Source organism: Mus pahari, chromosome 3 (genome assembly GCF_900095145.1).
Source record: "Mus pahari chromosome 3, PAHARI_EIJ_v1.1, whole genome shotgun sequence".
Lineage (NCBI taxonomy): Eukaryota > Metazoa > Chordata > Mammalia > Rodentia > Muridae > Mus > Mus pahari.
In genome coordinates, this window is record NC_034592.1 from 56810763 (window position 1) to 56826652 (window position 15890).

Genomic DNA, 15890 nt, shown 5'->3' on the forward strand with positions numbered 1-15890 from the left:
ACACACACACACACACACACACTTTTATAAAAGGTAGTATTTAACAACTTTTTGTTTGGTTGCTAAATAAATGCCTAGACAACGATTATTTCCAAGTTTTTAGAACTTCCCCCAAAAACTTCCAAAAATACTCCAAGGGGAATCTGGGTGCTGAAACTGAGAAGGGTCGGGGGAGAAGACTACCACCCCAGGAGATTGATGAGCATGCCCCTCCTACTTTTATGGAAATGAATACCAATAACCAATAACAGTCCCACATTTGAATAACGTGTGCTGTTGACGTGACCATAGCCACGTCGAGGACCCCAGTGCTCTGGCCCATGTACAGATGCTGATGGTGAATGCACAAAATGTGATAGCCTGAGCCTATACTGCCCTGCAGAGACCCCAACCAAGATTAACTAAACTTGCTTCTTCCACTTAGATATATAAAATAAACAGAGTTTCCTGGCTGATGCTGGTACATCTTCAATGAAGCATATAGCCCACCCAATCCCAATGTTATCATTGTCTTCATTCCCCAGCACCCCTGACAGGTTAAACCCTAAGATGTGCAAGGTGGAGGCAAGGCACTTAAGCTGTTCTTGTTAGGTGTTCTAACACAGTAATATGAAAACAGCTAACAAAACCCAAACCCATTTGAGTGGGTTACAAATATGTATACAAATACACTGATTTATTTATTACTTTAAGATTTTTGTCACACTAGGACATACAAATACATACTCTCTATACAAATCACCAGTGTGATTGCACCATATGTCACAAAGTCTGTAAATTCTCTAAATACTCTTAAGAAAAAGAAAGGAACGCATTAGCAAAGATACAGAAAACTCTCTGAAGCATGTTTCAGGGACCGCAGGAGCCCCCAGACTACACTTTAAGATGTGGTTATCTGAACCTAAGCCTTTATTAGCACCCATGCTAGAGACTTCTGGGTCTTTACCTCTACTTCTGCTACCTGCAGTACCATCTCATTTGTCCATCACCGACAGACAAACTCAAGATTACCCAGACAGAATTCAACTTCTTACCACCCAGCCACCTTGCCTCTGGCTTGCCTGTCTAAAAGGTTAAATATTTTAAATTATTCTAGACTCCTTCCCTTTCCTTCTTTTTCTTAATAACATCAAATTCTATTCATCCTTCTTTTTGAGTCTAGTGGGATACAAGAGCTTAAAAAACAGAAACAAAATGCTATAGGACTACTGCCCTAAGCACTAAGGATTCACTGCACATTAGAGTTTGTCAGCTGTCTTCCTCATTCTTTTTTTGTTTGTTTTTTGGTTTTTCGAGACAGGGTTTCTCTGTGTAGTCCTGGCTGTCTTGGAACTCACTCTGTAGACCAGGCTGGCCTTGAACTCAGAAATCCGCCTGCCTCTGCCTTCCTGAGTGCTGGGATTAAAGGTGTGCGCCACCACACCCGGCTTCATTCTTGAGATATGGTCTCTCACTGAACCTCGAGGTCACTGATTGGCTAGAATGCTTGGTCAACAAATCTCAGTAATCTGTCTCTATTCTCCTGAAGAAGAGGAACACGCCTCCACACTCAGTTTTTTATGTGGGAACTAAGAATTCAAATTCCTTATTTTTGCACAGTACACTTTACTGATGTAACAACTTTCCAACTCCCACAAAAGGTTTTTATACTGTAATCCTACAACTAAAAATAAGTCATATGTGCATAGATGAACTAACATAAAAATATAAATTAAAGTAGATTCAATTAACCTAATACTGACTATTATATAAGGTGCTTTTTAGTGATAACAGTAAGAAGACAGAAGAAAATATGGTTCTGGGTATGTGAACAGAAAACAACTGGGGAAAGAGTAGGTTAAACCCTAAGCACTAAAAGAGCAATGGCGTGCACACATTTTCACTCTAATCTGTAAGTAAATGCCAGGAGGAAAAGTTAAAATGACTGAGGTTAGGGTGTGGGTTAGGTGAGGGCAGCTAATTAAACAACATAAACAAAGCTTTCAGTACTATCTGCTTACAGAAACAAAACACTCTTATTTTTAAAATGTATTAGGGTGCTAGAATTGTAGAGTATCTATCTGTCAAGCAGACTCCAGGCCCTGTTTCCATCCCAAAAATAGCAATCAGGAAGCAGGTTACTTCTTTGAATGAGTTTAAGTCCTGTCAGGAGACAACGGGCTGCTGCTACCTAGATTACACCGCTCAGCACATTCATGCCAGGGAGTGCTTCTACCTCAGGACCACTCACACCCAATGCCCTAATCACCACCTAAGAACATGCGGTGTGTACAAAATTATTTTCTCAAAGAAACTCATTAATTAAGGTTTCTACTACAGAGATAAAACCTGAGATTCATTTTCTGGATTAGCAACTTCTGACAAGGAGATATAGAAAAATGAAAGTCACTTCTTTGAATATTAGGAAATATGTACAATTTGAAGAAATGTTAAAATACTGTTCAACTAGGCTTAACTAACAATTTTAAACATCCCACATACAGAATATAGGACAGCAAAAGCCAAATGATTTTTCAAGATTTCCTAATGCTGCCCCAAATGTCAAAATGTCTATACAAATAAATCTGTACAAGTAATACAGCTAACTAAAGCCCATCTAAAAATATAGCCATGGAATTTTTTTTTTTTTTTTTTGGTCTCCCTGAGACAGGGTTTCTCTGTGTAGCTCTGGCTATCCTGGAACTCTCTCTATAGACCAGGTTGGCCTCGAACTCACTGAGATCCACCTGCCTCTGGCTCACCAGTGCTAAGATTAAAGGTGTGCACCACCACTGTCTGGCAGCCTTGGAGTTCTTTAAAGGAAATTTTTATTATTAGGTTAATTCCTCTAAAAGAATCCAAATATTTGATCTTTAACCTGCGTTATGAATATTGGTTACTAAGGAAACATAAAAACATTTTATCCTCTACGAAGATCTTACGTAGGGAACCTAACTCTTACTATATTTTTCTGTTAAAAAAAGAGAACAACAAATAACAGAAAGGAAAAACATCTAAAGTTACTTTACTGCTCTTCATAACACATGATTATGAGAGAATATGTGAAATTATTGATGATACTCATCTATGAAAAATATCAAGAATATTCCAAAGTCCAGAGGAAATACAAAATATTCTTGATAAGTTGTTTTGTTTTTAACTCCACTTGGCTTAGAACTGAACTGTTTTATAGGTCTTAGTACGCATGTGCTCATCTGAAAACTAACTGTGAACTGATGCTACAGGGCAGCTACCGCTTACCTCAAGGGAACCTACTGCAGATAAAGTCCCGTCACTTGCACAGTCCTTTCAGCTGCCTGCCAGTTGTCTCTGTGGAAGGGAAAGCCTGATGAGTGAGAACCCTCTGCCACACTCCTGTGGAGTGTAGGTGCCTGCACAGCTGCACACAACTGCCTGCCTACAGGGTTCTAGGTTCTCTCAATAACACACAGCTAAAAAGAAGCCACCTTTGAGTTTCTCTCTCCATTGAATAAGGAAGCCAAATGCAGTAAGAATTCCTAAGTGTTAACAACCTATTGGCAGAAAAAGACTAAAGGAACCAAGTACAAATGTGTTACATTGACAGGAAAAACACAAACATATACATGCACGCATACATACACACATAAATTGGTTAAAATTAATGGACAGAACTGTATAACCCGAGGAGAGAAAAGGCTAGATTCACAAAAAGTCACTTCATCAAAAACAAGAATGTTAAACCCAAATACATTTGTGCCCACCATTTTCAGAAGACGCCATTGAGTATATCATGCACAGAATGAATCACACTGTGGACCCAAATGTCCACTTGTAAATACCACCTACTTTCTTGGTGAGGTCAGTAAATGGGTACTAGCAAGAGGAATTTATCACATTTTTTAAAAAAAATGCAAAATGAAAACCATCAGCTTGATTCCACAAGAAATTCTACAAAGAAGAAAGATGTATTTTTATAACCAGGAAAGTACACAAACCCTTATAAAGATCAAACTAAGATGGGAAATACTAAAATAATAATTTAAAAACTGAAATGCAGCATACTTCAAAACTCACATTTATAAAACCATGAATGGCTGGTCTTGCATTGGTAACACCTCTACATTATTCATGTGTAAATTAAGTTATAAAATTAAAAAAAAAAAAAAAAAACCCTGTATTCTAATGCCAAATATATTCCTTAATCTCAGTGTTGTACTTCATTAAGGCCACCCCAACTCCCTACCACCACCACACCCCAGAGGAAGAAAAAAAAACACTACATAAAAAATTCTAAAAGAAAACTTTAGAATAGTAACCTTTGGTACCAAGATTGGGAAGGGGAGAGACGCTCACTTAAAAGACAATGCGAGCTCTTACTTTCCCAGCTCCACAGTTAAAATAAAATTACTTACCTCTGATTCTTTGTCACTTAGAGATCCTAAGCTTCCAAAACTGTGATTAGAACTTTCATTATTTGTTGAAGCCTGTGAAAGATTTTTAAAGGTGAAAATTAGGAATGATTTAAAAAAATAATAATACAAAGTATAAAACCAATCTTCACTTACATGAAAATCAAGTATGATTTCTTTAATCAAGCTAGCTAAGTAAGCAAGGTAACATGTTCTCAATGCTACAAATGTCTAGAATGATTTGTCAAGCTACCAAAATCCTGCTGTTTCAGGATTTTACTTACATTGGTGTTTCTTTGTCTGTTTGTTTGTTATTTTGGTTTTTCGTGACAGGGTTTCTCTGTGTAGCCCTGGCTGTCCTGGAACTCACTCTGTAGACCAGGCTAGCTTGGAACTCAGAAATCTGCCTGCGCCTGCCTCTGCCTCCCGAGTGCTGGGATTAAAGGCATGCGCCACCACGCCCTGCTGGTGATTTTTATATATATTGAATCAATTCAAAAGCAAAAGAACTGGGCCATATCTGGGCAACAAGATCAATAAAGTTCCCAGCCAATGTAAGGAGAGCATCATGCATGTGCCTCAATCATAATGATCACACTCTGTGTCTCACATGCACCAGCAATGTAAGGCCTGCCTCTGTCATCCTAAGAATCACAGTCCATGTCTCATTCTTTCTTTCTTCATAAAAACAAACTGCCCCTCCCCCTTTTTTGCTTGGTTTTGACTTAAGAAACTCTTAACTACTTTGACGATCTTAATTGCTATTCTCAACTTTCTCCAATGTCTGGACAATGTATTTTTGAGCAGTGATGAACAGACACAAGCTATGTCAGGAGGTTGGTGTCTGTCCTCCTTCCAATATGCTTCTGTAACACTGAGCATTGTCTCAGCAGCTTGGATCCATTCTTACAGGAATGTTTTGACCAGTCGATGATAAGTTGCTACATAAATGCAAACCAACTTATCTCTCCAGATTTTTCAGTCATTTGTAGATACATGTGTGGTGACAACTGTGAGCTACTGCATTTTATGAACACTGTAAAGCTATCAACATAGAATGGCAGCTGACATGATTGCAATTTAAGGAGTATTGGGACAAAGTTAAAAACTGAGCAAATTTGTCAAACTCAAATTCTGATTCTGGAGTAATACAGGCAGTAGCAAAGTCTTTGACCATCTGTAAAACCCTATGAAGACATGAATAAAACTGAACAATTAATAAAAATCTATAGACAAACAAAATAAAGCCAGGTGACAGAAATTTCCACAAATCTTTCCCCAAAACAGCAGGAAGAGGCAAACAACCACAAGGCCTGTATAAAACACATCAAGAAAGAGAATGGCTGTTTACAGAATGAAAACAGGATACCATCAAACACCAAATCCCATTCATTAAACCAGAAGACAAGTTAAGGACACAGTAGTAGCCCGGAGACTTTGCCCCCTTGAAACACTCATTAAGTACAAGAAGTGCATCCACAACAAAGGCTAAAAGGTTGGGACAATCATCTTATATGAAATCCTGGGAAAACCTGTCCACAACAGAGACTGTATGCTACCGGGTGTGAAATTAAAAGGAGCATAAAAGTACGATAGTAATAAGGAAAAAGAAATATGCAGATAAAAGGTCAGAAGAGGGCTGCAGACATGCCTCAGTTGGTAAACTGCTTGTTGTGCATGGGAACCCGAGTTCAAACCCCAACACCTACATAAAATACAGACACAGTAGCAGTATGTACCTACAATCTCAACACTCCTGAGGCAGAGACAAGAGCATCTCTGGGGCTTGCAAGGCCGACCAGTCTATCCAAACAAAGGAGCTCCAGTGAGACCCAGTGGAAAATAGGTGGGAGGCTGACGAGATGACTCAACCATTAAGAGCCGCTCATCTAGAGGGTCCAGGCTTGATCCAGCACCCATACAGGAAGTCCAAACAATCTTCAGCTCTAGCATCTGACCCATTCTTCTGGTCCTTGCAGGAACCAGGCAAGCAAATGGTGAACAGACATACAAGCAGGCAAAACACCCAGACGTGTACTAAAATGGAAATGTCTAAAGGTGATAGTGGAAGACATTGGCATTGCTCTCTGGCCTCCACAAACATGAACACACATGTGTAAACACTCACAATGTTCTGAAGGCATAACCTATGAATCTCAAAAAGAAACGGAAAACACCCCAATTTTGATGTGAACCCAAAGTCAGCAGCCAAGGGAAAAAACTCTGTGGGAAAAGCCTTGCTGAGCCACCTTACTGATTCAGCCATCAGATTTCTCAAAAAGCAAACAAAATGAGTCAATCTTATGAAGGTACAAAAAAAACAAAGGTACAATAAGAGCCCATGTTAACAAAAGTGCCAGAAACACCCATGAGCCAAGTGAAAACTATAATCTACTATTTCAAACCAAGACACTCCATTACAAAAATGGTTTATAATAAGAAAGAGCACTACAGTAAGACTTCTAAACATGAAAAAGTGGTAGAACTCAGGGGAGCTTCAGAAATAGTGTCAGTAAGGAGCAAGCAATAAACACAGCTTTAAGAGAGCCCTAAGGTTAAAGGACATTTTGAAATCACAAGAAATACAATAAAAATTTCACTGATTAGACTTATTTGTTTTGCTTGTGAGTTCCTGTATGAAGGGTAAGGACAATCTGCAGGAGTCAACTCTCTGTCCATCGTGTGGGTTCAGGTGTCGGACTTGGCAACAGGACCTCTACCCACCGAGCTACCTCATGAGCTGAGTAAAAAGGATGAGGGAAAGCAAACAGGGAGGCACTAGAGATTTAACAGAGTGAAAATTACTTAAAGACTACTGAAAGGAGAAAATAATAAAATTATAATTTAAGGAGTATTCCCTGAAAATATTTTAATTTACAACTGACTGGGAAAACATAACACGTACCTATGAATATCAATTCAGAAGAACAACAGAAAGTTTTCCAAAGGCTTTATGTGCTTTATGACAGGAGAAAACACTTAAGGAAAGCTATTATGAGCATGACATTTTACATCCAGTGAAAGTGATTTTTAGGATGGTGACTGTTGACTGAGCACACTTAGGAACTACTTGCTCAGATAAGCACAATGAAGACCTCAACGTCCAATCACTGAGGGAAAACAGGAGTATTATTTGTTTACTCATAAAGGCTAAATAAACAATTATTTATTGGGATATTCTAATTTCACTATGTCCTCAAGAGCCATAATTCTCAGGACGCAGACTCAAATAATAATAATATGGTCCTGGATTTGAACTGGACATAAAAAAATGCCCCAGAGCAACTACAAGCTGGATCAAAATCTGCAGTTTTACTGGTTAGAAAAAAAATGGTTTCTGGATACCATAGCAGTTTTAAAGAAAGAAGTATGTCAAAAATAAAGAACCACAAAGAAAAAATTCAGAATTTTGTATGTCAGTTGAGCCCATGCCTCTAGCTAGTACCTGATCTGTATTAAGAGCCAACTCTTAGTTGTCTAAGGTTAAGTCTAATAAAAGAGCAGAAATATGATGCCAGTGGCTGGGCACTGTCCTGATGTATACTACCAGGTGTGAAATTAAAAGGAACCAAATAGTACAATAGTAATAAAGAAAAAGAAATATCAAGGAGAGGGTTTGCAGACATGCCTCAGTTGGTAAACTGCTTGCTGTGCACACTCTCCAGAACACACCCCATAATTCTGACAGAGACACTGGAATCAATGAGTAAGATGCCTCAAAGTAGCTACAGACCTGTTCAAAAATGACAAGTTGAAATATACTTGTAAGAGATAACCAAACTGGAATTTCAGCAGGAAAATAAAAGCTAGGCAAGAAACAAATTGAACTCCAGAACTTGAAAGTTCCACTCTACGGGTGTAACAAGTGTAACAATAGGGTGCAGAAGGGCAGAGAGATATCCAAACCAGTAAGCAATCCGACTTATATGTGATTGGTCTCAGGAGAGACAAAGGAGCAAGGGGTTCGAAAGAATGAATATTCTGGAACTTGTAGACTAAGAGGTCACTCTCCCCAAGCAATGAAAAAAAAGAAAGAAAGAAAGACAGACAGACAGACAGACAGACACCTAGGCACATCAAAGTAAAATCTCTGAGACCAAGAAGAAGAAAATCTTGAAAACTGGAGAGGTCGCTCAGTGGGCAAAGATGCTGGCCACTAACAACCTGACCACCTTAGTTCAGTATTCTGACCTCTACACAAGTGTTGCCTGTCTGTCTGTCTCTCTCTGTGTGACAGACTGTCTTAGGGTTTCTATTCCTGCACAAACATCATGACCAAGAAGCAGTTGGGGAGGAAAGGGTTTATTTAGCTTACACTTTTCACATTGCTGTTCATCACCAAAGGATGTTAGGACTGGAACTGAAGGTCAGGAAGCAGGAGCTGATGCAGAGGCCATGGAGGGATGTTACTTACTGGCTTGCTTCCCCTGGCTTGCTCAACCTGCTCTCTTATAGAACCAAGACTACCAGCCCAGAGATGGCATCAACCACAAGGGGCCTCTCCCCCTTGATCACTGAGAAAATGCCCCACAGCTGGATCTCATGGAGGCACTTCCTCAACTGAAGCTCCTTTCTCTGTGATAACTCCAACCTGTGTCAAGTTGACACACAAAACCAGCCAACAGACAGACAGACAGACACACACACACACAAATAACTTAAAAATTTTTCAAAAATAGAATCAGTAACAGTTCACCCAGGTAAGGACGAAAAAATATATATATATAAAAGGAAGCCGGGCGTGGTGGCGCACGCCTTTAATCCCAGCACTCGGGAGGCAGAGGCAGGCGCAGGCAGATTTCTGAGTTCCAAGCTAGCCTGGTCTACAAAGTGAGTTCCAGGACAGCCAGAGCTACACAGAGAAGCCCTGTCTCGAAAAAAAAAAAAAAAAAAAAAAAAAAAAGGAAAACTACCCTGGAAACGTAAAATGAAAACAGAAGTGAAAATAAGAATTATAACAGCAGCAGCAACACAGACATAAATAGATGAAAGAGGGGCTGGAGAGATGGTCATGGTTAAGAGTATGGACTGTTCTTCCAGAGGGCCTAGGTTCTATTCCCCATACTCACACGGTGGCCCACAACCGTCTCTAAGTCCAGTTCTTGGGATCTGACACGTACATGGTATACTCACATACAAGCAAAGCATTAAAACATGCAAGTTTTTAAAAAGAAACTAAAGAAACCTTCTCTAAAAGAAACCAAAAAGATGTAAAGAAAGTAGACTGTGAAAGTTTCTAGTCCAGATAAAGATAGGAGAGGGAGAAGGAGGAAAGGGAGGAAGATGGGGGTGGGGGGCGCTAGGGAGGGGGAATGAGGGAGGAGGGAGGATGATAATGGGAGGGTGGGAAGATAATGGTGACTATGAGAATAAGGGGGACGAAGGGAGGGAAGGGCAGTGATGATTGTGAAGATGATGACTATGAGGACAATTATGATAAATCAAAGTTTCCTAGACCTGGAAAGAATGAATTATAAATTAGAAGGCCTGAAGAAATGGCTCAATGGCACACACTATTGCAGAGAACACAATTTACTTCCCAGCACACATGTTAGGTGGTTCAAAACATCCTGCAACTCCAGCTCCAGAGGATCCAATGCCCTGTATATGTACCTTTATTAATGTGCACATAACCACAATACACATAATTAAAAACAAAATAAATGTTTTTTAAGTAAAGAAAGAAACCTTTAAATTGGAAGGATGCTTTTACTGAACCAAGCAGGCTCAAGGCACGTGTAATGAAGATTAAATGCTAGAGAGAAAGACAAAGTCCTAAAATGCTTCCCAAGGATCAGAAATCAGAATGGTACCAGAGTGACAAGTGGTAATAGAACCTAGAAAACAGGGGGACAAGGTTTCAAATCCGAGACAAATGGTTTCCAACCTAGAACTCCACTGACAGATAAATGAACAACAACAAATTACAGGAAGAAAATATGCAAGGTCTCAAAACATTTACAATGCTCCTTTCCAAAGAAGTGACTGGAGAATATACCCCACCAAAACAAGGGAATCACCCAAGGCACACAAGATATGAGATACAGGAATAGGAGCTCAAACACAAATCAATTGGAAATGAATGCTCAGGGTTAGAGAAAGATTCTAGGAAAATGCACTTCCCAGGGGAACAGAGCGAATAGCCTCAGTTACAACACGTGAAGTACGTCAGGGGAGAGAGTAAAAAAACAAAGGAAAAGAAGGGAGAATAATTAGTGTTTTAAAATGCTATCTGCACTCTCTGCTGAGGAGTACCTGGATGGCTATCCTAATCTAGTAAAAATAACTGTTAACTGTGTAAAAAACAAAAGGCTTTACAATGGATATGTAATAATAGAGCCATTAAGTTCAGCTATGAATAAGTTTATAGTGAAAACTATAAGCACTGAAATACTAACTTAACCATAAATTAAAGTCCTAAATACTATCAAAATTAGAAGAAGGTAGGCCATGTATTTCTGTAAAAGTAGAAGACTGGAAGATTTAATAGTGTTAACTCCTTGCCTTTTACAATACGAAGTCAGTGTGTAATGGATCTGTTGTTGGACTCTACTTGTTTTGTTAATTTCTTCCTCCTTTTGTGCTGGTATCACACTGTCTTAATTTACCATATTTCTTGGCATTTAATAGTACAGCTCCCCCCTGCTTTGTACTGTCCTTAATACTATCTTGGTAAGTCACCCAGAATCGCCTGGCCTTGGATTTATAAGCACATTATCATGCTTGTATCTTTATTTTGGTATGTTTACCTTTACATTTTGATATAAATTTTGAAAGTTTACTAATTTTTACCTTCCTCAAAAAGTGTAACTTTTAGCGGACACTGAGCTACCCTACAGGCAAACTTCTAGCTGTGCCAAGCCCTGGAGTGCTGAGACTTTCCACTTCTTCCTAAGTACTGCAGCTCTCACTCATTCAGGCATCTTCTGGATTTTTCTGCATTTTACAGCCCTTGGTGAAATTGTCAAGTCTTGTCAGGTTCACGCTGAAGTATCTTATAATTTCTGTGCTTTTGTACAGAATATCTTTTCAAAAATTTACTTTTGATTTGTTGATAAGTAAAAATATTACTAATTTTGGAATGAAAAGGTATGACCAAGTGAACCCTTGTTTCTCAATTCTTTGTGATTTTTCTTCTGTAACAATCATGAGTATAATCTTTATTCCAATACGAGTGGCTGTGCTGAGTCATGTAACCAAGTAAGCTGTGTAAGCAAACATAATGTGTCATTCTCTATGTACTGGGATGTGGAAAGCCTCGATAGCATTCACCATTACAAGATGGCGCTGGCTTCCACTGTACCAGCCCGACCTCTTTCAGCAAACAAGCTGTGTGCGCATGTGCAAGAGTATGTTCTCGCCAAGTCTTTGCCCGCCCCGGGGCGTAACAGTGAGATCATGAGTAAGCAACCAATTAGACGTGGACACGCAGCCTTGGGGACTATATAGGGAGTCGCTCGCGGGGCCTCGTGGCCTTCCTCTTCAAGATGCAATAAATGCTGTGCTGCAGAAGGATCCTGGTGTCCGCATGCGTTCTTGCTGGAGAGATGATAGCGCGGGACACTGGGAGGGCAACTTTTGCGCTCTGAAATTCATTTCATTGGCTTGACACCGTGGATTGTAATGGAGCGTTGCCTGACTATCCTCTCGGGTGCTTGGGTTACAGATAGAAACCACAGCACCTGGCTTTAGGATTCCTATTTAAGGTCAATTATTTGAATGTCAAAAGTCTTAGTACAGATTCCTTGGATAGTAAAACTAGCAATTTCAAAAACAAAAATTTAAAAAAATAAAAAAAACAAAACAAAAACTAGCAATTTCTTCACAAATATTCTTAACTTTACCTTCTGTGTCAGAATATACATATATATATATATATATATATATATATATATATATATATATATATATATATCTCCATATGTTAACAGTACCCTATGCCATGAAATGGTTTACTTAATACTTTTGGTCTTTGGTTTTAAAAATAAGTTTGCAGCTAGGTCTTTAAAACATTTTATTAAATAACCATATTGTTACTAAATAGAAGTAATCTGTAAGCTCTCTATATAGAATATTTTGAAAGGGTATGATAGTTTAAGTACATAATTGTTCCACAATTGATCTTAATAAAAATATACTTGGTTACACTGTAAAAAAAAAAAAATGCTTTTCCTAACCCCAATGTAACGCCTTTCTGTAAGGGACTTTTTAAAAATTACTTACTGTACTGGCTGATTTTGTATGTGAACTTGACACAAGCTGAAGTTATCCTAGAGAAAGGAGTTTCAGTTGAGGAAATGCCTCCATGAGATCCAGCTGTAAGGCATTTTCTCAATTAGTGATCAAGAGGAAAGGGCCCATTGTGGGTGCTGCCATCCCTGGGCTAGTAGTCTTGGGTTCTATAAGAAAGCAAGCTGAGCAAACCAGTAAGTAACATCCCTCCATGGCCTCTGCATCAGCTCCTGCTTCCTGACCTGCTTGAGTTCCAATCTTGACTTCCTTTGGTGATCAACAGCAATGTGGAAATGTAAGCTGAATAAACCCTTTCCTCCCCAACTTACTTCTTTAGTCATGTTTGTGCAGGAATAGAAGCCCTGATGTAAAGACACTTACATATTTTGTTTGTACTTAAAGTAACATATTTATGGGTACAATGCTGTAACTCAATACATACCAGTTAAATCAGGGTAGTTACCACTTCCAGTTCTCATCACCTGTTCCAGCTCCTTTCTCATAGTTCCATACAAAGCACAGAGCAGATGACTGCAAGTCCTTCCCAGTCCATCATTCACTCTTCCCTCTCCCCTTACTTAGTATCTTACCTTGAGATATCTGAGTAGTTCTTTCCACATAGCACAGAGCATCTAATACTAGTTCTTCTACATCTGGCTTATTTCACCCATCAGTGGCCTCTAGTTCTGCCAGTTTTGACACAAATGGCAAATGTTTTTATCTTTTAAAATGGTTGCTTATTTTATATATGTGTGTGTTTGCCAGCTTATTGTATGTGCACCAAAATGTTCAGAAGAAAACATCAGATTCTCTGACATTAGAGTTACAGGTAGCTGTAAGCCACCGTGTGGGTACTGGGATCCCAACCCAGGTCCTCTGGAAAAACAGCTAGTTCTCTTAACCACTGAGCCATCAACAGTCCTCTTTTTTTTTTTTTTTTTTTAAGTTTTATTTACTTTCATTTTAAGTGGACGAGTGATGAATGCACATCTTTGTTTTGTACCAAGTATGCAGTCCTCATGGAAGCCAGAAGATGATGTTAGATCTTCTTGAACTAGAGTTACACAGATCGTGAACTGCCATGTCCAAGTGCTAGGAACCGAACCTGGGTTCTCTGGTGGAGTAGCTAGGGTTCTTAACCAGAGGTTCTTAATCTCTCCAGCCCTGAGATTTCACGTTTATCATTGAAAAAAAATACTTCTTTGTATTTTTTTATCTCTGAAATACTGACTTCATTTCCTTTGAGTATATTCTAGAAGCAAGACAGCTATTTCATCCTGTAGATTTAGTTTTTCTGAAGAATCACCTCTGATTTACATAATGGCCACCCTAATTTACATTCCCACAGGCAGTGACTAAGACTCTTTTTGTTCCCATCACTGCCTGCATGTTATTTTTGCTATTTTGGCAATAGCCATTCTGATGAGGGTAAGATAATATCCCATCACAGTTCTGATTTGCATCTCCAAGACAGCTACTGATGTGTAATTCTGTAAAGCTTTCACTGATAATCTTTGAGGAAACATAACTAGCAGGTACAGTTTTTTAAGCTGAAACTACTAAAACTAAATTTTAAGAATTAGCTTCCTCATTTAAATGCCTCCACATTTTACGTACTCTTGGATAGAAAGGACAACTCCCAAAGTTATCCTCTGGTTTTCTCACAGGCATGCCACACAGCACAGTTATGCACAAATCCACACAAGATTAAACAAATAGAAAATTACTTGTTAGGAGTCCTTATGTAGCTAGTAAGCATAAGTCAGGCCATAAAATATTAAAGGCCATTCTATCCCATAAAATCCAATTGGGAATATCTGCAGGAGACAAGGGAACATCAAACTCTAACCCATCACCTATTTTAACAAAGTTTCACTGGAATTTAACCAACTACACACTGAATGACATTTGGTCTATGGCTATTTGAGTGCCATGACAGAATGAAGTAAAGCATTGTGGCAGAATTCATATGACATTAACTACTTGACCCTGTAAAAAGTTATCCAAATGCAGCTACACAGACCCTATGAAAATTTAGGGGCAGAGGTGGAAGAACTGAATGCAGTTCTGTACTTCACCAATAGAGGGGGCGTGTGAAAGAACTGAATGCAGTGCTGTACTTCACCAATAGATGCCCCCATCTAACCATGCTAATCTAATATAAATTGACTCCCTAAAAAGAACTGTCTTAAATTTTTTAATTCAAAACTTAAGTCTTATGATATCAAACACAATTAACCCTTCTTATCTTAGGTACTCAACCTCCACTGAGATTTTGAGTAGGCAAGCATCAGGTTATTTGTTTTGTGCTGCCTTACATTTTTGGTGTACTACAGACATTCTAAAGATCCTTCTTATACACACTCCTGACCCATGCATGCCTATAGTTAAAAACACAAGAGAAAACGCAAAAGCAACAGGAAACCAATCAACTCTTTCCCTAGAACAGTCAGTCTCAGCCTTTCCTAATGCTCAGACCCTTTACCACAGTTCCTCATGCTGTGGTCACCCCCAATCATAACATTATTTTCATTATGTAATTATGCTACTGTTATGGATCATAATGTGTGTGGGGTGGTGGGCTGTGCACAGACAACCTGGTCCCCAGTGACTCAGTGGGTGGTGATTTCCACCTGCATGGGACAGCAAGTGTTCTGCCATGCCTCCTAGGTCCCTGGCTCCTGTCAGTAGTTACAGCCTCCCCAGCCCCCAGTAACTGGTATAAAATGTAATCACTTCAAAATGGTTTAGCAAAAAACCTGCAGTGGACAAAAGATAATGAAATCACGAATTCAGACAAGTTGACTTGTTCATCTTATCATCTAACCAGTAGTTCGACTAATACTAGTTCTAGACAAAATTGTAAAATGGACTGGGCTTTGGTTCCCACCCTCAATTTCAATAGGCATTGATATTCTGTTCTTAGTTCTGCTAGCTGCAAATTACTCATCTATTATTGTGTTCTTAGTTTTCAATGAACTCCAAACAGTAAATCCAGCAGCTTAGGTTTCAGTCTGCACCTATAAAAACAAGAGCTGGACACCGTATGCTCCCATTTCCTTAGCCGCCTTCAGTTCACAGGCATACTACCTCAAAACAGCCATCAAGTGCTGGCCATAGAGGTGCAGCCCTTTAATCCCAGCACTCAGGAAGCAGAGGCAAGCTACAAAGAGAAATCCTATCTCAGAAAAACAACAAGGAAAGGAAAGGAAAGGAAAGGAAAGGAAAGGAAAGGAAAGGAAAGGAAAGGAAAGGAAAGGAAAGGAAAGGAAAGGAAAGGAAAGGAAA

General features: G+C 39.1%; 1 protein-coding gene across 3 annotated transcripts in view; it reads right to left on the reverse strand.

The window, feature by feature from the left end:
- Tlk1 (tousled like kinase 1) overlaps positions 1 to 15890 on the reverse strand; it is a 118436-nt gene that overhangs the window by 54969 nt on the left and 47577 nt on the right. For 2 of the 3 annotated variants that reach the window (XM_021192069.1, XM_029535861.1), the window contains exon 3: positions 4374 to 4445. In XM_021192069.1, coding sequence (XP_021047728.1) covers positions 4374 to 4445 — 72 coding nt within the window. Of the gene's footprint in view, positions 1 to 3240; positions 3310 to 4373; positions 4446 to 15890 lie in introns of all 3 variants that reach the window. The other variant, XM_029535863.1, reaches the window with a different exon arrangement.